The sequence below is a fragment of the Betta splendens genome, chromosome 14 (assembly GCF_900634795.4).
Source record: "Betta splendens chromosome 14, fBetSpl5.4, whole genome shotgun sequence".
NCBI lineage: Eukaryota > Metazoa > Chordata > Actinopteri > Anabantiformes > Osphronemidae > Betta > Betta splendens.
This window is the reverse complement of record NC_040894.2, coordinates 10358401-10384118: the sequence shown is the minus strand read 5'-3', so window position 1 is coordinate 10384118 and position 25718 is coordinate 10358401. Positions and strand designations below refer to the sequence as shown.

The 25718-nt window shown below is 42.3% G+C and overlaps 3 protein-coding genes and 1 long non-coding RNA gene across 7 annotated transcripts; 1 reads left to right on the top strand and 3 right to left on the bottom strand.

Moving 5' to 3' along the window:
* Nucleotides 1-132: 132 nt before the first annotated feature.
* nufip2 (nuclear FMR1 interacting protein 2) lies at nt 133-9644 on the bottom strand. 3 transcript variants are annotated; one of them, XM_029173998.3, is made up of 5 exons: nt 8688-9644; nt 5750-7390; nt 4999-5031; nt 4682-4735; nt 133-4534 (listed from the first exon to the last, which is right to left on the bottom strand). In XM_029173998.3, exons 1-4 carry the CDS (start codon nt 8833-8835, stop codon nt 4683-4685), a joined length of 1875 nt encoding a protein of 624 aa, XP_029029831.1. In that variant the 5' UTR covers nt 8836-9644; the 3' UTR covers nt 133-4534; nt 4682. The 3 variants fall into 3 exon arrangements, with proteins under 3 accessions (XP_029029831.1, XP_055358155.1, XP_029029832.1); XM_055502180.1 differs by having other exon boundaries at nt 133-4735; nt 8688-9643; XM_029173999.3 differs by lacking the exon at nt 8688-9644 and adding an exon at nt 7538-7676 and having other exon boundaries at nt 133-4735.
* Nucleotides 7975-16390, top strand: LOC114869624 (uncharacterized). 2 transcript variants are annotated; one of them, XR_005898580.2, is made up of 4 exons: nt 7975-8114; nt 12890-13067; nt 14419-14559; nt 15523-16390. It is a non-coding gene; the product is annotated as an uncharacterized LOC114869624 (long non-coding RNA). The 2 variants fall into 2 exon arrangements; XR_003788176.3 differs by having other exon boundaries at nt 14419-14570.
* Nucleotides 10439-17649, bottom strand: glra4b (glycine receptor, alpha 4b). Its single transcript, XM_029174009.3, has 10 exons — nt 17090-17649; nt 16431-16558; nt 15509-15576; nt 14318-14541; nt 13458-13540; nt 13244-13381; nt 12928-13142; nt 12070-12228; nt 11628-11708; nt 10439-11538 (listed from the first exon to the last, which is right to left on the bottom strand). The coding sequence occupies exons 1-10, from the start codon at nt 17146-17148 to the stop codon at nt 11266-11268; spliced, it is 1428 nt and encodes a 475-aa protein (XP_029029842.1). The 5' UTR covers nt 17149-17649; the 3' UTR covers nt 10439-11265.
* Nucleotides 17650-18580: 931 nt separating this feature from the next.
* Nucleotides 18581-25536, bottom strand: aifm1 (apoptosis inducing factor mitochondrion associated 1). Its single transcript, XM_029173996.3, has 18 exons — nt 25307-25536; nt 24338-24465; nt 24034-24154; nt 23899-23922; nt 23446-23553; nt 22564-22682; nt 22302-22432; nt 22066-22156; nt 21875-21959; nt 21722-21798; nt 21437-21545; nt 21233-21340; nt 21046-21134; nt 20811-20951; nt 20500-20642; nt 19366-19490; nt 19065-19255; nt 18581-18974 (listed from the first exon to the last, which is right to left on the bottom strand). Exons 1-18 carry the CDS (start codon nt 25392-25394, stop codon nt 18903-18905), a joined length of 1950 nt encoding a protein of 649 aa, XP_029029829.1. The 5' UTR covers nt 25395-25536; the 3' UTR covers nt 18581-18902.
* Nucleotides 25537-25718: the final 182 nt, after the last annotated feature.

Here is a 25718-nt window from a genome sequence, read left to right as displayed (position 1 = left end):
ATTTTGTGTGTTGTAAATGTAAATGTGTTGTATTTTAAAAGATCTGTGGATTTGTTCATGTGTTACCTTAAACATGTCATGATGAAACTGCCTAAATATTATCAATAAACAAAACAACACAGAACACAACAATTTTCATGAAAATTTGACTTTTTAATGGAAACTAAAATTGTGAACACTGGAGGTTTTGTTTATTTCTTTATTGACTATTACATCATTTGGAATTTGAGGGTTATTATCATCATGCTTTTTTTTCCTTTTAAAAAAAACAACATTGTATTGTAATGTGACACGTCCGTTCAAATCAAAACGAAACAAAAGTTAAATTAGACCGCTCACTTAAAAAGTCAACCTGTAAGACATTTGAGAAATAAAATTCTATTGCCTCTTATTTTAGGTTGGGGATGCACGAAAATATGCATCAACAGGTACAACAACAGCCATTTGAGATGACACACGAACACAAAGAAAAAGATGACGCCTAACAACACATCACCTCTCTCCACGACTGAATCCGTCTGGATTCACAAACACTGCACCGCTTGTGTGTCACTCGCTAAAACAAACGCTAAAACGCCTCTGAATGAACACTTCCGAGAGGCAATGACAGGTTAAAAGAGGGACAGTTTAAGTCGAGCACAAACACCAAGTCCAGCATTTCCCATTTCGACTGATTACTGGATGAAGAAGCAGCACTTTCGGTATTTATCTTGGGTTTTTTTTGTAATTTCTTCTCTCTTGCACCGTTTAATAACACGCTCAAAGTGACATTCAGCTGCTACAGTAGTGACTTGTTTTCACCTTATAAAAACCTCACGGGCGGCGTCAGGGAGCTGCTTTTGACATCATTAACAAGGCCTCCCGTCTGTGCATTCGTCATTCAGTAGCTGAATATCTGAGTAGTGAGTGTACCTTTGGCGAAAGCAGATTCGTTGTTTGACACCTCGCTCCACCTCATGACACAACGCTAGCAAACAAATTAAAACAGTACAAGGAACTCTGCGACGCAGCGTGTTTCAATGCTCCACTATCTGAAGGAGCACATTTGTATAAAATCTGTTGGAAACTGCAACTTCAAATATATTAAGATTGGTGCTAATATGGGAAAGTAGCTCTACATCAGCCTTAATCAACAACTAAATTCATCTACGACGCATCAGAAGTGAGGCAATCTTGATTTCATTTATGCCGTTTAGTCTCATCCTACGTGTGCATCTAAAGATAAATTGGGTTAACTCAAAGAATTTAAACATTTTTAAAACAAATGTTACAACATTAATTTGTTAAAATCGGTTTAAATCAATGATGTGCTACTTCAGACATCACCATGACGACAGCCCTGCCCCGTTCATACTGGTTTTGGCTATAGGTCACACGATTCTGAACACAAACCATGACAAGTTGAAAAACTACAGAGATTAAAAATTGCTCATTGCTTTTAGCTGCGTCTGTGTTGCTTAAAAAGAAGATTAGCGGTTAGAAAACTGAAAACATTGCATTTGTAAAAAAAAGAAAAAAAACAACAACAAAATGGCACAAATAGAGAATATGTTGGAAGCAGATTTTTAAACAATCAAAACTTTTTTTTCCTCCACATAGGCACCTGAACAAGAAACACCAGTGTGGGAGGGGGCTAGAAATACACGGGGAAACTTGCATATAATAGGAAGAACTCGTTACGCACACACCCACAAAACGAGGCCGAACTGCGCCGCTCACAACCTGCATCGGTGCTTGAGGTGATTGCGCATCCTGAAGGGTTGGAAGCAGAAACTCCACATGATCAGGCTTCTCTTTTTCAACACGCCAGTCACTCACTCAAGCCCCCTCTCCCCTTAAATCACTGATTAAACATCTACTCAGCTTCAAGAACCTGTGTTTTTTTTTGGTTTGCAGGCTACATTGCTAATAGTTCTCTTTAAAAATGCATATTCAACGTAGCCTTTTGCAGGTTTAAGTGCTTGGAAACGAGGAACCATGGGGGAGAATGATGGGGGATTATCTGGTGTCCCTCCACCAGGACCATCCTCCCCCTCTCTCTCTCAAAAAGAAGTATTACTCAAGACTACAGTAATATCGCATACTACTCTTTCTGATCACTCTTACTAGCCTATAGCTGCATCTCTGTCCACTCATGCTGTTCCATGAAGTCAACCTGATTGTGTTACTTTGTCTATGAATTGAGGGCAATCAGAAGAAATAAATCAAAACCTTTCTCTAACATTATGCAAGGACAGCATAGAAAAACATAACTATCTACATGCTAATGGGCTATATCTCCTCTAATAGCCTTAATTCCCCATCAGCCAGTTGTTCTTATCCATCACACACACACACACACACACACACACACACACACACACACACACACACACACACACACACACACACACACACACACACACACACACACACACACACACACACACACACTGCACAGTGGAAGCAGTGACAAAACATTGGGACTACCAGGAGGTGCTGACTGCAACTGGACAAGCTGGATGTCCAGACAGCTGCTACAGCGGTGACTCTCTCTCTCTCTGTGCACCAGAGCGAGCGGCCGCCTAATCAGGACACAGTGGATAGACGCCTACTTGAAAGCTCAGTCCCAGATTGTAGCTAGCCCACAAACACACCACGGATGTTTAGCCATAATAATAGGAAGAAAACCAAGAGGTGCTTTACTATGAAAACACAAGGGAGACCATCGAAGGTTGCAAACACACTCGTAGAAAACAGCGCATGGAGCAATGTGCTTTTTTTAAACAACGCGGGGGGTAGGGAACATTTCCACCTTGCATGTCATGTCAGTTCTTCTCCAAAGTAATTATTTGGTGTTTAGTCACATCATGACATTACATATAATAGGAATCCAATTCAACATTTCCAATTCTGACATTATGTGACATGGTTCATTTGGCAAAAACAATATTTAACACAGTCATGGCTTTATCAACACTACCTGAGTTAACATTTAATAATTGTGTATTAATCAACGTATTTTTTCTGAGAAGTAACAGCCCAGAGCCATTCTTTCTAAGAGTATCTCTTGTCGGTACATATAGATCTCTCTAGTCATTATAAGATAAAAGCAATTAGTTTACATAAAGTGCTATTAATCCACACGTTAACCAAATCATATTATGTAGATTAAAGAAACCAGGGCAGTTTCTTCTCTCTGCTGAATAAACTAATCCTGATTTGGAGGTGGTAATGAATATGACGTCACAGCTGGCCAGTTAGCAGTTAGTACAATTGGGCTCCCTAGACTTAAATAAAAGTTTCTTTTGGGAAAAAACAACTAATTGTGCAATAAACAAAAAATGCAAACTGGACATTAAACTAATGAACTGCAGGCCACACCAGCATTGTTGATGACCTACGTACAACCCATTGAACATGTATGGGTTACATAGTGTTATTGCACACTGGTTTGCAAATATTATCCACAGTAAACCATAATGGTACAACTTACGTTCACATTTCAACACAACTCGACAAAGTGGCTAAGTTGTGGAACCTAGATTAGTATTGCAACTGTTGGGTTACTGTAATTTGTGTTGTGGTGAACAGTGACCTCGGACTTAATCCTTTCCACCAGTAAACATGCAAGTAATACAATGCTATATGACAGCAAAGTAATTAAAAAAAGCCCTAAGTCATAAAATACAAAACATGTTCCTTTGACGAGAAGAGTACATCTGGACATCCTGAGTCTTGCTGCTGAGTCAACAGCACAGAACACAGAAGTAACTGGAAACAATGCCTCTACTGAAATCACTGTTCAAGTCTGAACTCAAACCACAGTCTGAATTTAACAGCCAGCACTGACATCGTAATAATGTGCATGAAATGGTTTTTAAAAAAAGCTTTAAGATATAACGGAGACCTGATTTTGAAATCGTTAGCACACCTGCATTGAAATGAAACGAAAGGGCGCAACGTTCCTTCAACTCGGGCACTTTTGTACCTGTGCTCTGGGGTCTTACTGCAGTGCAGATAACACTCGTTTTGGGTTTGAAGAAACCATATGAAAGGAAAAGCAAGCGTTTCATTTCTGGGCTTTAAATTCCCCATAAAAGGATTTAAGACAAGGTTCTCCCTTCCTGGGTGGGGCCTCAGCTATGAGCACTTAACTTAGTTTACCAAGACTCCAACTTCAAGGCATTCTTTGCAAAGTGTGTTCTCCTCTCATCCACGGTGAACTCAAGCTTGCACACAGATGTGTATGTATAACGGCTAACATATCTACATTGAACTCATTTGAATGCATGAAGAAAGAAATTGACTGAGGCATCCCATAGTCATCCCAATGGCTGCCAAAGTTCAACCAGATAAAGGCTAAGAGAGGTGCAGTGAGCTGCACCTTCCTTTTGTTGAGCTCATTGTGGTGAAGTCATCCTTAAAGAGCAACAAGACAAACAGCAATCACAGCTCAAAGAGTCCATTCATGATGTGGAGAGGCACCAATCAACCTGAACGTCCCTCCAGAATGTTTGTGTTTGTGTGATGTCGCCAACAATGTCTGTTCCACCTAAGATTCCAAGGGAAAATGTGTCATGCTAAACTTTCAATGTTTTCACAGCTGTCACTTTTTCTATCCAAGAGGACTTATGATTTCCAAGGTAGGTAACTGCAGCACCCAGAAGAGAAGAAGGTAAAAGTTCTGTAGACCATCTACCTCACTGATCAGGTCCATCCTTGGTCTCATCATAAACCACTACTCGTTTAGGATCTAGAACAGAGGGAAGAGACAGAATGCAAAACGTGGGGTCATACGAGCTGCCAGCCATGCCAACAAAGACGTACAGGTTTGACAAGTAATAAAATCACATGATTACTTTTATGATATTCAAGACATCACAAGTAATAGAACCCATGTATGATGCTCAGTGAAAGAGACTAAATTACACTTGTTTACACTACACTGTTTTCTCACTTTTAGAACGTTATATTATTTCAGCTATTTCTGAGAAAAACATTGTTAAAAAGGTTTACCTTGTTTTTGCAAGTTGCAAATGGATTCCATTTCTGTCAAACACAAACAAAATGATTACTTCAGCATTTGTTGCATTGTTTATAAAGCATGGAATACATTTGTAGCAACACAATACATAAACATTATTTATTAAACATGCATAGGGCAAATCAAGTTATAACCCATAAGATGTTTATTATTTAAATTTCCCTCATTAATTTATACGGCAGTGATATCACTACAGGGTTAGGGTTATTATTATTATTATTATTATTGACATTGTGTCTTTCCCAACAGCCTCCATGTGCACAGGAAACAATACAGCATGTACTGCAGTGCTACAGTCTGTAATTATTTATCTCATCAATATCTGCCTCATTGTTTGCTTTTCGCTCTCTCTCTCAGTCAAATCTGGCCCGTATCGAGTTGCTGCCCATGCAAATCCAATACCTCACACTGAAAGCGTTCAACAGCAGCAATACACAGCTTTCATTGTGAGGCATTCCCCAAAGACGCTGTGCATTTGTCAGGGTTTGTGCTAATGCAGGGCCGTTCATCAATAATGTGTCACTTGACATATTCTGTAAGTGGATCATTTCATTTTGAAAGGATACGGCTAAACTAGTGGGAGTAGCCCAGTGAGCTGTTCAATTAACGCACCGACAATGTAGCGGCTCCTGGAGTGTTTGTGTATTACTATACTACACAACTCTGTGCCAATTAATCTTAAGGATTATAACTTCAAACCCATAATAGTGAATAATTAGTTACCTTTAGTGTGATAAGTGACAGCAGCTTTAACGTCAAAGGATCCCCAGCTGAATCTTCTACCAGCATCTTTAGAGTGGACCGGGTCTTTCGTTGAACCAAACAACAAACTGGTTACCTGGCCCTGTGCAGACTTAGCACCGATGTCTGTAATGGGCTCTGCCACAGCAGAACCTGCACTTTTGGCCTCAACTTTTGTCTTTTCTTGGCCATAAAGCTGCAGCTTTTTCTCCTCCTCGCTAATTACACAAGCAGTAGAACAGATGTCAGACACATTGCATGGGGCACAAGTCCTTTTCTCAGGGTCGTCTGGCTCTAGGAGAGATGGGTCGACATCAAAGCAGGGCTGGGCCACCTGGACTGCGCCAGCCGGACACTCGCTTTGAGCCCCCACAGTAGTCGTGCCCTCTGCAGGCACCTGGACATTGGACACGCCTTCCGTGCCCAGGTTGGGCTCATTGATAAAAGAAAGCCCCCACTGATTCTGGAAGATGTCCCCCAAGGCTTTCTGATTTGTCTGAGCGGTTGGGGGGTCGGGGTGACGAGCGCTGGGGAGCACAGGTTGCATATTTAAAGGGTAAATTAAAAGAGCACACTTCCGAGGCTCGTATGCATCCCCAACTACAGGACTGGTAGTAGAGCTACGGTTACTTTCCAAAGAACATGCTACATTCTCGCCACTCGGGATAGATGGGGCTGGTGGAATACAACTAGCAGCAGTAGCAAAGAAGGTGCCATTTCCAGGACCATTAGTAAAGCTAGCTGAGGTTTTAGTTTTCATAGCAGACATTGGGACCTGCGACAGTCTAACAGGAGGCGGCAGTGCCTCTCCTCCACCTTGAGCTACTTTGTTGAGGTTCTCTTTAACTTTACTTGCATAACTGATCTTGGAATCAATTTTAGCACTGCTATTGTCCACAGGAAATGCTGGAGGGGGCTTGCACAAAGTCCAGGAGTCCTCTTTTGAAGGTGAGGAAAGTTTGGCTTTGTGCCGCTCCTCTGATTTTTTACCAAACATGCCAACAGCTTTTCCCTCAGAGCCTTTCCTCTGAGCTTCACCCGTTAAAGCCTCTGAAACAACAGGCCGTCTAGCAGTCGATTGGGCTTCTAATTTATGGGCGACTCTAAAGCCGTCGAGTCTCGAAGTCATTCCCTTCTCAGTCGTCTCAGAATTAAAAGCCCCAGGCTCCTGTGTAGTGTTGCCCTGCTGCATGTCTTTGTCCTTTTCTCTCATCAAATGATCAGTGTTCTTGGTGTTGTTGCATCTGGCCTTGCGCTTCTTCGGAGTAGTATATCCACCTTCGGAACCGCTGCCGTCATTGTCCTTGCTGGAATAGCCATTTATAATTAAGCCACAGTTTACAATACCATTTTGATGCAACACGGAGTCTTTCTTATCCAAAAGTTGGACCTCATAATGATTCACATCCACTGCTTTGTCCTTGTCATTTTTAAGGTCCATAGTCTTCTTATGGTCCAACCCTTTGCTCCTCACTTTGGGAACAGTCGTGTACAGCTTTTGTGTTAACCTCTGCTTCACATGTTTGTTGCCATTGCTGTTGGGGGGATGGGGCATACCAAGGAAATCAGAGCGATGTGTATTCTTCTCCCCCTCCTCGTCGCCGATGTTCACTTTTTTAATGCCTAAAAGCGGAAACAAAATCAATTTATACTGAAATGACGTGATGGGACTGCATTCTTTATATATTCAGGTAAAATCATATCTATATCTAGGATTCAATGGAATCTTGTGGAGCGTATGTGCAACTAATTCCAACAAAGATCACTTACAGTACCAACATTTGGCACAAAGCGTGTGTGCATTTTTAGTTCGTGGCCCAAATGCTGAATGTTGAACTCATCAGCTTTCATTTCTGCAAACGTAAGAAGACCCCCAGCAGCATTTTAAACAACAGTCTGATCTGGGAGCGGACAGTAAATGTGTAAGATCTGCACAAATGCAGGGGAAGTGCTGTGTCAACGTGGGGCTTCCCGTCCTGTGGCGCTGCCCCGTCACTTTGTGTGTACATCAGCCGTTTCGCGTCCACTGAAAAGCAAACGTGTCCACGCGGCCGCGAGCAAACGCTCGACGCTCGGTTCGAGCGTGTTCGGCCACATCGCGACCATCATCAAGTTGCCGCACGTTGACTGGACAACATGCAACAGGCCTGTCAGAGACGGCTAGCGTTAGCCTTAGCCGGTGCCTCCTAATGTTTATGAGCGGTTCCGTCCGTCACGAGCGGCACCGCGGCCGCGTCAGTAGGTGCTCGTGACTTACGGTCGCCACACGGCACCAGCAAGCCCAGTGTGCAGCAACGCAACTACCAGTACTGCCAGTACGTGGACGTCCACGTTCCCCACCAAGCAGGTAACTATAGCATTAGCCTAGCTAGCGCGTATAGTCTAACATGGCCGACAGGAAACGGCGGCGCAGAACATTCCAGTGGAGCCGGCTCGTTTTCCTACGCTGGACACAAGCATTCTGAAGTGGAAAAGGGTACAACTGTGGCGTCTGTTGAAACGCAAAAACCGCGCAAGTTTCGCAGTAAAACGCTTAGAGCCTAAGATGACAACGCGGCGATTTGTGGAGTGGCTTATTTGTACGTGCTAAGGAAAAATGGGTGGTGAAACCGGCGCACAAGGTCAATCCCCGATATGTCAAACCACCACTAGCGACAACTGTCACGCAACGTCAGCTAGCCAGCTAGCTAACCCGCTGCTCGGGTTCACGTCCCGGCGACCGGCGTATCCGCCGGCTCAGTCACCAGCTGGAACCTTCCTAAAAATATTCCACTCAACGCCGCGTGCGTCGAACCATCAAGCGGCACGTTACGCCTCAAATCGCGGAGAAGTTTGCATTAGTTAGCAAATGCTAGTCGGCTCGTTGACATTAGCTGACTAAGGCTAGCGAGCGCTAGCTAACTTTTCCGGACGGCCCAACCTGTTTTCTTCGTCTGCGTTTCCTGATGCTGGCGCTGGAAGTGGCTCTGATCATGTTTTAGACAGGTTATACGTTCAACGGAGCTTCTGTCCTCTCCGTGGTGGTGGTATTTTTTGTCTTGTGCCCGATCTTTGGGCTGTTCCTCCATTGAAGTGTAGAATGTCGGACTTCAACCAGTGTGTTAGCTCACTGGGTGAGTGGAGAACAGCCCAATCACTACCAGAGTAAAACGGAAGCTATTTGAAGCCGCTGTAAACGTCAGCAGTAAACGTCTAAAAATGGCTCTGTTTTGGGTGGTCACCCACACTAAATCAGGTCCAGCGTTTATGCTGATATAAGCAGTGAATATTCTCGCAACACATGTCATATCACGGCAGACGGTCCCACGCACACTTGACACTGATATATTGGATCCGCGCGTGAAAAAGTGACTTTGTGGTGGGCAGCACCGGGGTGGGGTTCGTCTCGCAACTCAAATCATATGACCGGAGGCTGTGCCACGTCTCCAGCCGGTGGACACGCTTGCGTCGGGGGTCCCGGGATGCGGAGCCCACTCCCCAAAAACAAAGCCGGCTTTTTGTCATGCGCGGAACAAGACCTTTTCAGCAAAAAGAACCTTAAAGCAGAAAAGGAGCAGAAATAAAAAAAAAATAAAAACTGCGCACAAAAGAGTAAAGTGCATTTTGTACAGCGAGTAATCAGTGTTTGGATTTGCATGTATTGCTTCGATTTTGTATAATCCTGTCACAAATTCTACCTTGCAGACATGGATTTCGTCGCGGTTCTGCTCCACTGCAAATTCTGCAAAATGACATTCCTCTGCTTACAAAACCAACCGGCATAACGCTGGCGTGTCCTGACAAGTCCGTAAGAGAAGGTGCATTTATCAGGATGGATCAGAACATCTAACTCTGAGTCCTTGTGATTTGAAGAGTAACATCTGTCATACTATCAATTACTCACACATGTACTCTACACATTCAAAACTTGGACAAGCAAATTAGTATTTATGGAAAACGAATCATAATCATTACAATAACTTTTTTATTTTATACTAAGTTGTTGTAATATAAATATAAAATCATAGAATCTGTAGCCTATGTAAAAGTAACTTTCACAGAGCTCATCTGAGTAAAGCTCAGTCTGTTACACTGTTATTTGACCTATAGTGGGTGAACGTGATACAATGCAATGCTGCTCACTTGGGCACTTGGGATATTCAAGAGCCAACAGCTCCTTCTTGTGGCTTAAAATACTGCCTTTCAAATTTGTATAAGCAGCACAACACTAAAGATGTGGCCATGAAAAAAGCAATAAGAAACATAAAGTCAAAGCTTTTGCATTGGGTCCCTGTCCATTTCATATTACCCAGTTGTTGGAAATAGTGTAGCAGATAATTAAGCCTGAAAATCATGTGAAATATGGGCGTTTTAAATCCTGACCTGCTGCTGCCTTCTCAGGGAGAAATGGAAAATAAAACAAATCTCATGAGGTGTAAAATAAACATACATACAAAAAATTTATTTGGGATTTTATTATTTTAAACTGACCATATGGCAAAAGATTTAAATCTATATTTGTTAAGAAAAGTTACAGAGACAGTTCCCAGTTTGCATCTTGCAGTATTTGATATTTTTAAAAACACCAATACAACATCCATAGTTGACCTGAGAAGAACTTTGTACTAATTAAACCTGCTTTTCTAACTTTTCTTAACCATTCTCTTGTCAATTTACTCACTCTGATTGTAGCATAACTTCATTTAAGGTTAGATTTTCGCATATTTCAAATTCTATTTATTATAAAAAATGAGACATGCATGGTTATATTGATTTTTAATATAATTCGAAAACCACTATACACTAATCTCTAGAAGCTGTCATCTAGTAATACCCTAATGAAATTCTGAAAAAAATTGGTAATGATTCATATATTAATTTGTATTGAGCGAAGGTGATTAAATATAGAAATTTTTGGCCAATATGCAGGTTTGAAACTAGATCTGAAATGGCTGAGAGAGGTGAGAGGTGTATGAAATATATATGTTATATTTGTCAAAGTGTGCCAAGCAATTGGCAGAATGCATACAGTATCAGTACATTTAATATTAGCTCATACACTCTATACCTACACACAGCAGCTGCAGCATAGAAATCATTCGTGCAGCATTACTGCATGTGGAGTATAGTTAGGGCAGGGAACACAACAGAGCTCTTGATGTTTATACACAACAAGAAAAATAGAGGCCAAGCCAGGATGTGTTATAAATACTGTACATGTGAAGCTGCAGCACAGTAACTGAATCTACACTCTTTGCAGAACAGCGTGATTTAAGAAACTGAACCTGCCAAATGTACACTCGCATGTCATGTATAAACTATCAGTGCTGATGGAGAGTGCATTGCTTTGGAAGTATTAAAGTTTTAAGGAAAGCCCTGGGCTCTTCCATGTCATGGAATCTCCCTGTGGCACCGGACATGCAGTCAAAACGCATCTCGCACAGCTCAGCTGAAGACCCTCAGCGTGTGAACGTTTCTGAGAGCAGATCTGAAGAAATCCAGTCCCCGCTTCCCAATCGTCACAGTGTCGCCTGAACGTCTTCCTGTCTCACCACTTTGTAGGTGAGCCAGTACAGGACGTTAAATATGAGGAAACTCATGGGGAAAACCGCTCTGGAGATGGTATCGATCCTTTTCGCCCGATCCACAAAGCGCCTTCGTATGTCGTAGAACCCTAAACCAGGAGGTAGATCGGCGAAGACCGGCGTTGCATCCATTTCCGGTGCACCTCCCGTCATTGCAAATCCATAACTCTGCAGGAGCAGACGCTGCTGGGCTAAGTCCTCCTCCTCCTGCCAGGAAGAGACACCGCAGAACAAGCACCCGGTTACCCGGACTCTGTGTGGGATCACGGGTTAACGGAGCAGACAGCTCTACGTACCCTGGCGCAGACGCTGCACTTCTGGGTCGTGTTCCCGAGAGGAGCGTTGTTGCCTGACACCTTACTGTCGCCACTTTCTCGCTGATGGAGAAACAAGCAGCACGTGATTTTAATTGGTAGGGTTAATGTTGTATTAAGAGCTTGCTGTTTCTCACACAATAAATGCATATTTGACATTAACTTAAAAGGAGACTATTCCAGGGTATTAAATGAATAATATAAGTCATTATTTAACTTTTTAGGTGTGGTTGTTGTAAAATGGGAAGATAATGAGAATATTCAGCCTTTACAGAAATAATTTAGATTAATCACAGGTCAATGCTGTGTGTATTTCATGGCTGGAGGGAAACGTGCAGCTGAGTAGCGCGGCCTGTGCAATGCTGGGCACAGGGAATAGCAGGTGACAGCTGCCCCAGGGGCAGAGTGGGTGGGCAGCACTCACTGTCCTCTGCCGCTGCTGCTCTTTGAGCTTCTTCCTGCGTCTGAAGAACTCCTTGTGCTGGCGCGAAACGAAATTAACCGCCGCGTACTCCAGCAGTGCGGCGAACACGAAGAGAAGGCACACGGCCATCCAGATGTCTATGGCTTTCACATAGGACACCTGTGAAGCCACATGTGCATGTTGGCCGTTAAATTACATATCTCTCAACAATTGCATTTCAAATTACTTTGTATTATAATTGGCAGTCACGGAACAAGAAGGCCTCAAGTCAACTTTGCAAGATTATAGCGTATGAGTAAGAAATGTCTAAATCCAGTGTAGAATCATCTGTAATCCCTGAACTCAGCAGGAAGGTCTTAAAACATAAATATGTTATAAATATAATACATATAATCTAGTAACATGTCTGTACCACCGAGTAGCCTGAGTTTCATCACAGCTACCCATGATGTGACTCAGACGTGTGTGTGGCCTCTGGCTGCCTGTATGGACAGCGTGTGAGTCAGCTGATGGTGTCCTGGGGGATTTCCTTCCAGAGTTGGACATCAGCGAGCCTGTGGTTGTGTTTAGTGGTCTCAGATGCACAATACATAATGTCCCATAGTGCTGAACTGGATTTAGGTCAGGGGAGTGCGAGTGCCAGACAGCGGCATCCACGCATTAGTCATCCCTCCTGCCCACATACTCTCACCACATGGGATCACATCTAACATGGGGGTCTGTGGCGCCCTGCAGGGAGATTTCTCCCTAAAGCATCTCTGACCTTTAGCTTGATGTTGTACTGTGACCAATAATTAATAACCTGCGTTATTTCCTACAGATTTCCCCACCGTTTGCTTCCAACCCAATCTGTCTGACCTTTGGCAGCGAGGCCCTGGAGCCAGAGCTCTGCGTTGTCATGGTGAGCACCGTGGTGATGCCAAGTCCCACTCTGGCCGGCGCCGCGTCCATGTTGATCCAAAACGACACCCAGGACAGGATGACGGTGAGCAGGCTCGGTATGTACATCTGGATCAGGTAGTAGCCCATCTGACGCTCCAAGTGGAACTTGACCTCAATGCAAGTAAATTTACCTAATCACAGGGGAGACACGGGTGCAAACTGACAGTCTTATTAGGAGTTGAGTGACTGTATCTGTAGCAGTTTGGAGGGCGGGCCATCGTAGGGCATGTACCTGTGTTGTAGTGCTTGGTGCAGTAGCTCAGGCCTTTCTCCTCCCTCAGCACAAACTGGGGAAGCATCAGGTCGTCAGCCACTTGCACCGCTCCCACATCCAGCCATTCAAAAATGAGATCATTCATGGTGTAGCCGACTAGAAGAGAACCCGTGTTAATGCAGGTGTCATTTGTGTAAAGATGTACAGTATACGTACAGTAAGAGGAACTCACAGCTTTCAAGTTGCATGGTGCATGTCTGGCTGTCCATGGGGAAGTTCTTGAGATCCATGGGGCAGGAAAGAGTGAGCGTCAGCCTGGAAAGTATAGACAGCAACAATATGCTGATACTCGAATGGTGTACTCGAAAGTGAACTCAAAATCCCAACCAGATGAAAGATGCCCAGCAAACTAATGGCTCCTACAGCCACAGCACTTTGTGCTCAGCTGTCATCCAAGGCCCTTTGCACAAGCACCCTACATTAGGTCACACCAAGCAGCAGTAACCTCCCTGACACCTGTCACACACACACACACACACACACACACACACACACACACGCACGCAGCTGACAACAGCTTCACTGATATATGAATGTCTTCAGCTGCTTTTCTTTGATGAGCCAAGATGTCTCCATATATATTGCTACATATTCAAGCCTAGGATTGTTAGTTATAGTGTACGGTTATTCTGGGGTTGACTACCTGAGGCTAAATGTTCTGTGGCTTCAGTAACTAGCAGAACAACTGATGATTCGGTTTAACGGAACAGTTGATGGAGCTTTAAGTGCTTCTTCTTTCTTACAGTATATTCTAATTATAGCTTCTTACCACTATGCTTCACTTCACAACTGCTTTAGTGCCACATTAATGACCTGATTCTGTTTTAGCCTGCGGTTATAATTTCATATGAACTTGCTCTCAGAGTGGCCTGGATGATATAATTACAATTGAACTGAACTGGAGTGAAACAAACATGTCATTGGACCATACACGGAAACTTACAGTACGACTGCGACTTTCGGAGGCACAAGTTCATATTCAGCTGGTAATTTGGCAAAATTGGTTGATTGTTGCAGTAAAGCCCGGTTCACCTGATGCTGTAGAGGACATTTCCATTCTGAAATATCCGAAGCAGTTTGTTGTCTGTCGTAACCTCATGGAAGTTTGCTCCCTTTTCATTTGCAAAGAACAGGTCGGGTTTCCAAATGGAGTCCAGCATGGAAGGGTCCAGGTCTAGAGAGTCATCTGGATATTCCTTATACGCCAGCCGAGGGTCGTTCCACTGCTGCCGAAGAAATACATTGAGGCGGTAGTCCTGCAGGAAGCAGTTACAGTAAGTCAAAGGTAATCATAGTATAAATTATTTAATTCAGTCAGAGTGGAGGTCTTCCCATAGAGGAGGTGGCTTTGCCACCATTTAGTAGTTTGCATCTGGATGCACTGAAGAGTTAACAATACTAGTAAACATGTGTAGCTTACAAGGGAGGAACACATGAACCTGCAGCGTGTGTCTCATCAGTGACGGTGAACGGTTCGAGTGCTCTTTACCTAAACAGCAAACTCCACTACAGTTTCATAAATTCAAATTTCATGGCCCTGACTTTGAGGTATTTAAAAAAAGCATTTGGATCTTTGAACTGGAATAAATCAGACAAAACTAGACTACTCCCAAACACTTTCTATGGGCTCCATAAATAAAATAGTGAGTCAAAAATAGAAATATAAGAAATTCATAGCTGACATTATGTAATCAAGTTACATGATGGCTTTTACACTGCAGTCGTAGCGTAATAATAGCAGATATTTTAGGCATCAATAATAAAAAAGTAGTAAACAAATAAAACTAATGACTGAGCCATTAATGCTTTATGTGACTAAATATTAATAATATTAAAGATTCTGATGCATGTGATCAGTGAGCAGTAACCTGTGTCCAGACACCATGAAATGAATCCCTATAGAACAAACACTTTATATTGATAGGTATTTCCTATGTTCCTATGCACTTGATTAGTTTTGCATTACTTTTGTATTTCAAATTGTTTCTCTGCCCTTATGTGTATGTACAGGGCATTTTTGAAAGTGTTCTCAGGCCTCATGATGTCAGCAGTTTTTCCTTAACAACAGCTTTCTAAAACTCCACCTCACTCATCAAAAGCAGGCGTCCACATGCTAATCTGCTGCTCCTGTAGAGTAGTTTTGCATTGGACCCACAGTTCAGCACCACCCGCACTACTGATGTGACTCCACTACTTCTATATCATAAAAAAAACAACTCTCACCATTGTGGTTTCAGTGATGGAGCCGAAGCTGTTGATGAAGATGTTGCAGGTGACGTTGACGGGAGGACCTGACAGGAGCAGATGGACGTTAAACACGATAGTTTTACTGCGCTCTTTAACGCTACTGACAGTGTTTGTCTAAGGAGGCTGCACGAAGAACAGAGCATTCCCTCAAATTAACATCTGCTTGTTCCCTTCATAATGTGCCATGCTGTGTCCTGATTAATACACGTACACAAGATAACCAGCATGAAAGTGTGTTGTTCCCATTAGTGTGGTGCATCTGTCAAGCACTGAAACTTTAAATATTTGATCAACTCATTTCCTAAGAGGCTATAATTTATTGATCTTTTCCTTTAGTTACATTAGTGTATTTATAGATAATCAGCTGGGATTCAGTCAGAATACTCTGACAAGGATGTGGAGCAAGTATGAAATATATATGAAACGTGACCCCAGAGGCTGAGCGGGAAACATGTCGGAGGGAATCTGCTTTCTTTTGTCACAACCAGAGATCAAGACTGGACGGAACTGGCCTGTGGGTAACAGACAGGGATAAGTTGACATTTCTGACAAAGTAAAATGGGATCTGAAGGACAGGTCTGTGTGAAAATATAGCCTGAGGCTGTGGGTCAGCATCAAAACAGTAATTACACATGACCAATAAAAGCGGGCTTCTGTGTGAAAACATCGTCGCCCGCAGCGTCTCTCACTTCTGACCCATCTGTGTGCGATTATTGCTGCCTCGCTGCCCAAATTGTTGTGCAAATTGAGCAGCGCGCCCTCCTCACACCTGTCCTGACAGAGGAGGTCCCGCCGTCACACACACACACACACACACACACACACACACACACACACACACACACACACACACACACACACACACACACACACACACACACACACACACACACGTTACCTTTGAAGTTGGGTCGGATGCGAGCGTCGTAGCCAGATGTGCGTCCCATCAGTTTGTCCAGAAAGTCAGATGGAGAGGGAGCTTTGGCTGCTCTGCTGGGGAGCTTCATCTCCTTACAGAGCACAGACCTGCCACATGACGGGACAGCAGGCTCCATGTACAGTGCTGCCATAGAGTCCTCCTTTTTTTCTTAACTTCAAATTTAATGCCTCAAAAATCTTATCTGGACTAAATTTCCCTTAAGTAATTTGTGCAAATGATAACCAATTTAATGACTGTCAGACAATAACACAACAATAACAACACAAGTTTATTTTAATCTAGTTCATACTGAGCAGTATTGGTTGTTAATTATATATTTTCATATTGTTGGTTAAATGTTAAATTGTTTTATATTTTGTTTATGTAACCTTGTGTCATACATTTATTAACTACTAGCTTCTCGAAATAGATTGTTACAAGCTTGCATGAGTCTCCTCACTTTAAATCACCGTCAACATGCCAGTATGCATCTTAGTCCACCTTAACCTCAACAGTAACACAGTCATGAATGCAATTGCAGGGAATACACCGAAGTTAGCACAAATTCATATTATAATGGTTAACCTAACAGCTTGACAGTTCTCTCCTACTATTCTAAATACTGTACTAAAACTTACCTGCCTTGCAGAAAAATGACAGATGAAGCCCACACCATGCAAAAGATGTGCAAAAGCATAGTTACAAACGACGGTGAGATAAAAAATGACAAAATGATGTTTAGAGAAAAGCAATGCAAAAACTAATAATCAAAATAAAGTAAAACCAAGCGGGGGAAAAGATGCAGTTGGCTCCTCCAGCCGGACTCTGTCTTCTGAACTCAGCTCAGCCCGTCTCTCTCTCTCTCTGCAGGTGTAAAATCCAGGAAGCTGCTGCTGTATTGTTCAAAATCCTAGGGAAGTTTTTTCCCCTTCTGTGTTTGTGTGGATGACTTGAAGCTCTATGGCTTTTTAATGGGCATATGCACACTGAAAGAATTACTGCAAGAATATTTAAAGAGACAGGAGCATTTTCATGGCCGAGTGGTTTTACATGTCAGCGTTCGAGTAGCTCTGGAAAATGTAGAGAGAAAACATTTACCTAAATAGTTGCATTAAATCAACGGTTTCTATTAACATTTTAAAATGATAATGTAGAGTGTTTAAAGATAACTCTTTTAGATAGAATGTCAGTAAATTTAAATCATTGCTGGGTAAGTGAGCAGCAACTTAAAACAATCTAATATTAAATGTTGCAGCATTTCAACAATTAAACCTAATTAAGAATGAATATTTCTCAGAAATCATTATAATCTATTATTGAAGTCATTATAGTATATATAATATCAGCAACCTACAGAAAAGCAGACTGACAACAAATCGAACACACTTGTGTTCTTGTATGTAAATGAAAGACTTTATGTCCCAATTAATTCAAGTGGAATGTTTGTCTTATCCAGAGGTTATTTATCTTCAGCAGCGCTGCCCAAAGTTTCTGGTCTACTTATTTCATCACTGAATCTAACTGTGGGAGCTCGTGTTTATTTCTCCATACAGAAGGCGAGGCTGTGCAGCCATTTACTCATCTAAAATTAATGTCAAAGAAAGCGACGGGACGTTATGGCTGCACGTGTTTGCCTCACACTTGAAAGGCTGCTGCACACTTCACACTGGAGCCCACGGTGTCAAATAGGATAAGAAATGTGTGAAAATATAAAACATGAATGCATTCCTAATAACAAACTCACAGTAGAAGGAAAAAAAAACACAATGTTTCTGCATGCTTGAGCATTTTTACCTCCGGACAAGATAAGTAGGCCAAGCTTCATTTGAATGTTTTTGTTAGTGTGTACATCGGATCTACTTAATTAAGTTGTACTTCCACACTCTGTGTCAGGTGTGCTTGCCACAAAAGCTTGTCTGATCCCATTAATTCTGACAGTAAGTGATTTTAGCTGAGGTTAAACATTTTTGTAGTTCACATATGACTGTAGGAAATCTGCCAGGCAGTACGGAGTGATTAAAATAGTTCAAGACAGAAGTTAAGAACCATCAACACAGCTCAAAGTGCACATCAACCTATCCGTCAGCGGTGCCATTATCTAGAAGCAACACTCAAAAAAACAGGACCACTCAGATTTAAAAATAACTTTTATTGCAGCTTTTCTCACGACAAGCTGCTCTGATCACACAGTGGAAATGATAATCCATGCTCAACATTTGCAGCCTGTTTCAGGGGAAGTAGATAGACAGTCACACTAATTTTGTGGTAGCGGTAGGACAAGTGTTTTTTCCCTGAATTGAACAGAAAAACAAATTCCGATTATGAAAAATGTCAGTGACGGGACAGAATTTACACGGATCCTCCTGTTTTGTATGCATCACATGACAGAGCGCGGCGGTGGCTGCCAAAGTTCAGACTTCAAATGAAGCTCACTCCCCAGAAAACACTAAGTTAATCCTCATGGATGTTGAACAGCTTGGCCACTTCATTGAGATCCGCATGTTCCTCTCCATCCTTAATAATCTGCAAATAACACAACACAAATTAAAATAAACTCATTCTTTTGAATCAGTGCAGATTCACATGTGATTTTAGAAAAGCCATGGCATCTACCTTTCTCGCTATGGGCATTCTGTTGAACACATTCCACAGGATTATGCCCACCACTACTTTGTCTCTCAAATAGAAGACGACCCCTTTGCCATAATCATCTTTGCTGTGCTCCACAGCAGGTGCAGGTGCTGAAGAGGCCACTGGGCTGCTGGCTGTATCCTCCGTTTCACTTTCTGAGCGGATGCCGGTGCCTGAAAGCAGTCAAACAGGAAATGCATAATCTGGCCTGTTTCCTCAAAGTCAAAGTTTGTTCCTTTGTTATTAGGTTAGGATTTGTTAATTTGCGGTCCACGCTACACACCTGACTCCTCTGTAGCAGCTTTAGGTGTATCTTTGGCGGTGGCTTTAGCAAACACTCCCACTGTCGGCAGGCTGCTGTCAACGATCCCAATGGCCTCATAGCCCACATCAGGTCCCAGGTCACTCCTGTGACAAAGAGAGGATGAGAGAGAATGAGTTTAGCTTTATACAGTTTATTTTTTAAATTATTATGTTAATGATTATACTAAGATAACAAATGCTCATAATGCAGGTTAATATAATTTTGCCAAATAGTGTTCGCTACGTTTCCCAAGCAAACGCATAATCATCTCAAACTTTGTGGAAAATAGTTTTGTTGAAGTTCAAGCCTCCAATGAAGCTTCTAGAGTTTAAAACTTGACTGTCAAAGCAGATTTCCAGACTAAGTGTGCATGTTGTTCACACAGCTCCCCTTCTACACATACACAAAACAAACATGACTGTGGAGGCACTTGTTAGAAATGTTGTTGTGCACTTCAGTGACAACCCCCACCACCCGATGAGATTCAGGCTGATGACCTGAAGTAATGTCACAGCTGAGTCCACTAACCTTGACATACTACATGCAGTGGTCATTCTGCCCAGAGCGTTTGCAATAAAGTAGCTGTCATTCAAAATTAACCAGACCGTGACTGTGTCTACAGCTTTCTCCGAACCATACAAGCATTCTTATAGAACACTATTTAGAGAAGATATCAAAAGCTGTCCATGGAGTGTAAAAATGAGACAAGAGCCAACTGTGTGTTTAGAACCTAGTCTAGAAGACCATTTTATGAATGTTAAAAGCTCTGGCCTTGTGTTGAACCGCCATGTTTTGAGTCATATTTCTCCAGCTGCTAAAAAACATGCAGCGGCTGCATTCGTGTGTAGAAAGACACTCCGCATTGTACTGCAATTTCTGGAACCTGTCTCAGTAGCTAGAGCGGCAATAGAACGATAACATCAGCACATTTTTTAAAGAGTTTTTAAATTTCTGATGGGCTTCAAAACGCCTGTCAAAGAGTAAAAGCAGCCATCTGCTGGTATGCCCTGCATTAATGTCTGTAAATATTTTAAGACATAATGGCATTCAGGACTCCAAGGCAACCGTGCATGGTAATCTCACTTCTAGAAGGAAGTAGTGTGATGCCCTCACCAGAACATTGACTGATGCCAGTAGGGTTTGCTGGCCCCGGTCATGTTTTCTCCAGCTAGCCTTCCGCTCACCACGGCGTGATCATGGTGCTCCACTCGTCTGCGGCCAAGTCGGATGTCGTAGAAACAAGCTGCATCTCCTGCCTTAGAATTTATTATTTATTATTATTTGAGCTGGCACTGGCATGAGGCTTTTAAACAATGTATGATCTGCAAGAGTCAATAAGTCAGAATGTTTTTAAGACTATACTGTAACCTAGTGGCTACTAGCTTCATTACGTTGACCCACTGATCAAAATAATTTTAACTTACCACCCAAATATTGGACCTTGCTTGCAGCTCTGCATTGACTCGATAGCCACCAAAGTCGGAGTCCACCTCCAGACCTGCGGACTTGGCAAGGTCAGCATTGGGCTCCAGGCCAACAGCTGCAACAATGTGATCGGTTTTCACCTACAAGTAGAAGCACCACGTAAATTATTTTGTTGTATTTTATTTTTTGTTCCCTTAATTACACTGGAACACAGGTGTAGAAATATTAATCTACCAGTCGCCCATCTTTCAGTTTGATTTCTAAGGTATCGTCTTTGAAGGTCACAGATTTCACCAAAGCTTCTGAGATGATTTTTACACCCTCTAAAAAACCAAACAAATATTATATCAGATGAGAAATAAGAACATATGAACATTCTGAAACGAGCATGAGGAGTGCAGGAGTACAAATCGGCAATAACCTTTCTTGACTTTCTCTGTTGTCCAGTTGCTCAGATACTCAGGCAGGACTTTTCCCATGTTGCCCTTCTCAGGGAACATCTGTATCACCTCCAGGCCAGACTCGGTTGCTAAAGAGAGCAAAAGTAAGTAAGTAAGAAACTATGCCAGGACACAGCAGCAATGCATTTCTTAAACTTAATAATTCCTTAATCCTGTAGTCTTACCTCTCCTGCCAAGGGCACAGGCCAGCTCGCTGCCCAAGAAGCCTCCGCCAATGATTGTAATAGACTTCACATTCCTGGAGACTTTGTCCAGTGATTTGAAATCTTCAATCTGCACAGGAGAGTGAGCAGTAGTTGAAATTCTCTCCAAGAGAACTCATTGTCGTGCACATTTTTCTATTATAGTCAGGTTTCAATTTAAATAGGATACATAATTTTTTCACCTTGAACAAAGAAAAAAAAAGGCCCTAGAACAAAGCAGCCGCCATCTTGTGTTTATGCACTGACCTTGCGGAACAAAGTTGTTCTGTTTATCACCTCCTCTCCTGCTCTTTCAATGACTTGTAGATTTCTTGGCACACCACCTGATGAGAGGTTCAAATTAACACTTTACAAGTTTTTAGCCACATGTCCCAATAAGTGTGTTTTAACATGTCTTACCTGTAGCAATCAAACACTTATCATATGATATTTCTCTATCATCATCCAGTTTAACTTTGTTTCCCCTGACATCCATGTGAACCACCTAAAACAGATAGTTGCAAATGTAAATTTCTATTTAAAAAAAAAAACTTCTCTTCTGGTGTGAATAATTTTCAGATTATTAGTTTATTAGAATAAACAAAAAAAACCTTTCTGCCAGTGAGAACCGCCACTCCTCCATTCTCTGCACTGTCCAACTCTTCAGCTGTAATGTAGAAAGATGGCGGCTGGAAGTAGATACTGGAAAATAAATACAGATACTGAATTTATATTTATTCTCAACAAAACATGTTTTACTCATAGAAAGTAGAGATAACCATACTATATACAAGTTGTAAAATAAATGTTAGTTTCCCCAGAAGCATTGTACTAATAATAAACACACCTTCTTTCCTTTCCATTCCACTGTTTGAAGCGCAGTGTTTCTGTCACACTGGGGTCATCAGAGAACCAGAGTTCCTTAGAAAGAGGTGGCCTCATATATGGAAGGTCCGGCTCATCAGTTACAATTAATACCTGGTTGCAGAAATGTTAAAAACAAATATATAACATAACACAAAATATATAAAATATTATTAATATTTATATATATTTAACCTGTGTCAGATTCAAGAGGAAAAAAGTTAATGCAAACAGGTCTGACTCACCCTGGCACCCGGGTCTCTGGCTCGAATAGACCGGGCAGCAGCAAAAGATGCGGTGCCTCCACCAATGAGGAGGTATGGAGCATGTGAGGGGAACTTCAGGGTGGGTGTGGAGTCCTCTGCTGCAGTTTGCGTTTAAGTATGATGGTAAGCATAAGACAGAGAAATTTAAAGTGAGAAAAGCAACAAAAAAACGGGACCGTCCGTTTACGCAACCTGATCATATCAGATACAAGTGACATTAACCTTAGAAGAACACTAATACAATGAACAGACGAGAATAAAAGTCATAGTACAGAAAAGCCAAATGGTGTTTAAACAGCTTTAAACAGCATCAGACTATAATCTGTTTATTCATCCATGGTGATGTGACAGTGAAGAAAGATAAGCTCAGTTATGCGACAAATGAACTACCAAAAAATGGAGTATCCAGCAGCATGTGTCATCTGCATTACACCAGTATAACAGCTAATTATTACTCAAGCATGTTACCAGAGAAATAACACGCTGTGGTTGTTTGGTTTTAACACTTCCTGTTTACTTCATGCTATTGGGACAGAGATGCTATTCACAACAGTTTCTGTTTTACAGTAATCATCAGTCCAAATAAGACAAATTCTTTATAAATCTCTCAGCTTCTGCATATTGAGCAGAGTAACAACATAATACTGAAATACTCGTTTACACCTGTCATACCCTGGTTTTTCCAGTTGGTGTCGCCAACACCTACAGCATGTGTATGGTAACAAGGGTAATGGAGGAGTGTAGAATACATTATTTATACCTTGTACTCTTTGACAAAACCTAAAACAGGTTAAACAGACTTTTTATACTAAAGGCACGTTCTAGAATTTAAAAAGATGAGCATAAATGAATGCAGACAACCTGGGGCTGGTTCAGGTGTTTCACTGGGGGGCGCTGGTACAGCCTCAGCCGTTGTTGGGCTCTGCTCCTCTGGTGAAGGTGCTGCTTCAGGCCCTGGCTCAGGGATGGCTGAGAGAGAGGAAGTAACAGAACGCCCACATGTTAGGTATTAATTATTATCAATCTGGTTCAACATTAAAACAATAATAATCCCAGGCTGTTAGTACTTAAACATAATTTTATAACAAAAACATCTGGTTTTCAGCCACTCAAGTTTAAAACATTTAACTACAACTTTAAACAGAATTATTTAGTTAAAATTAAGGCACAGTCAAGATGTTTGCAGCTCATTCACAACCTCTTAGTTTTAATAATAATTGAAGGTACTACTTCTTACTATCCATGAAGTTATAAATGTAAGAAATGTAAGGATGCATATGGTATAAACCTAGAAATAGCAGAGAAGTAACTCACCCTTTGTTTCTGTTGTTTTTGCAGCTGAAACAAACAAGAAAAAAAACGAACATGTTAGTCTGCGACACGTTCTAACAGTAGATGCAGGTCAGGGGTCACATTAATATTCATTTACTCAGTCAAACATTTTCTTACCAGAAGTGTGTGTCTGCTCTGGTGGAGCTGCTTTCTCTGTGGATGCTTTTTGTGCTCTAGATAAAATTAGTCTCATACGCTCCTGATCTCTTTCTTTGGCTTCCTCGAGCATTTGATACGCCTGTGAAAACAGAAGATGCCAGATCAGATGCTGACTGCGAGCTTTAACATCTAAATATGAATAAACAACAATCAGGGAGGGAGCTTTTGGATAAAACCACATATGGACCATGCATTTTCTCAACTCTAAAAGACAATATCACTAAATGAACACTTAGAATTTTAGATGCATGACATTACTTACATATAGTCCTGTACCAATGGCGGCTCCTCCAACCAGAAGGGCGTAGAGCAGTCTATCCCTATTCCACCCTCCAGGTCCAGTGGACATGTGAGCCACAGGTAGTGTTGGTATTCTGACATTGTTCAGCCCTGACAACAATAAACTCAATATAACAAATCACAAGTCAACAGTATTCAGGCCATTTATCATACAGTGAAATTTTTCATGTTTACTAATTAAACTTCATAGAAAACTGTGAATGTGAATGAATTGAGCCATGGTTGCCAGATTGGTGGCAAGGTTAAACATACAGTGGATTGGGTAACTGCAGAGGGTTATGTCAGTACAGGCAGTCCACAAAAGTTAAAAGCACGTGCGGAAAAAGCAGTTATCTCCATGCCATATTGACAAAATATGCCTGTGGATGCCAACGCCATGAAGCATGAAGTTTGACTTTGAAGAAGTTGTTAGGCGCTTGTTAAATGGGTTGTTGAAGTGTAGTAGGCACAGATTAAAATGTTCAATATAATAAACCCCTTCTCCCATGACTCATCGTTTCCTTCTTTCTCCAATATCATATGATCATGAAGCGCTCGCGCTGATTCCTCATGGGCCTCAAACGTACAGCAAACCGTTATGTAAGCGTTACAAAGGTTACAGATGTGCGAGCTGAAGCCACCAGCTCCGAACCCACACACGTCCAAAACACGCTGGCTGTGACACAGCGTGGGTCCATGCAACAGAACGGTTCCTGGTTCTAACGGCGGGGGATATTATGTAAAACCTGCCAGTGCTGCACGTTAATGCTTATCAGTCGCTAATTAGCAAAGGTGATTAGCGTAAAGCTACGCTTCGACTCCACCGCTGTTACTACAAACATTAAGCGGTGTTATTGCATTAACTGACCACATTATGTAAGTTTACGGCGCACGAGTTCGGGCCAGTTAACAGGTAGACAACAAGTTCCCGTCACCGGTTACGCCACGGTACCTGCTCTCCTCGCGTTCTGCCGGCACAGAGTAGACGAGCTTTTGGCTAAAGGCGCGAGCTTCCGCCACGCGCTCCTGCATTTGAGCATGGCGGCTCGGCTTCGCTGCGGCGGCTCCCGGTTCACGAGCAGACTTGGCGGACGAGGTCGCCAGGTGGGTCACGGCAACCGAGTCGTACAGCTGGGAAATCCGTGACAGCTAGCTACACCGCTCTGCGCGACCAAGGCCAGAGACAGGTCACACGGCCGCGGGGGCTCATGGGTAATTTTAAGACCTCAGCGCACGCGAGATTGGCCACCACTGGAAGACTAGGGCGGAGGACACCCTTGGAGCAAATATGGCGCCGCACTCTAACTGTCAACTTAAATTGTGTAACGTATCAAACAAACTCAAATTGTATTTGTTGATACAGT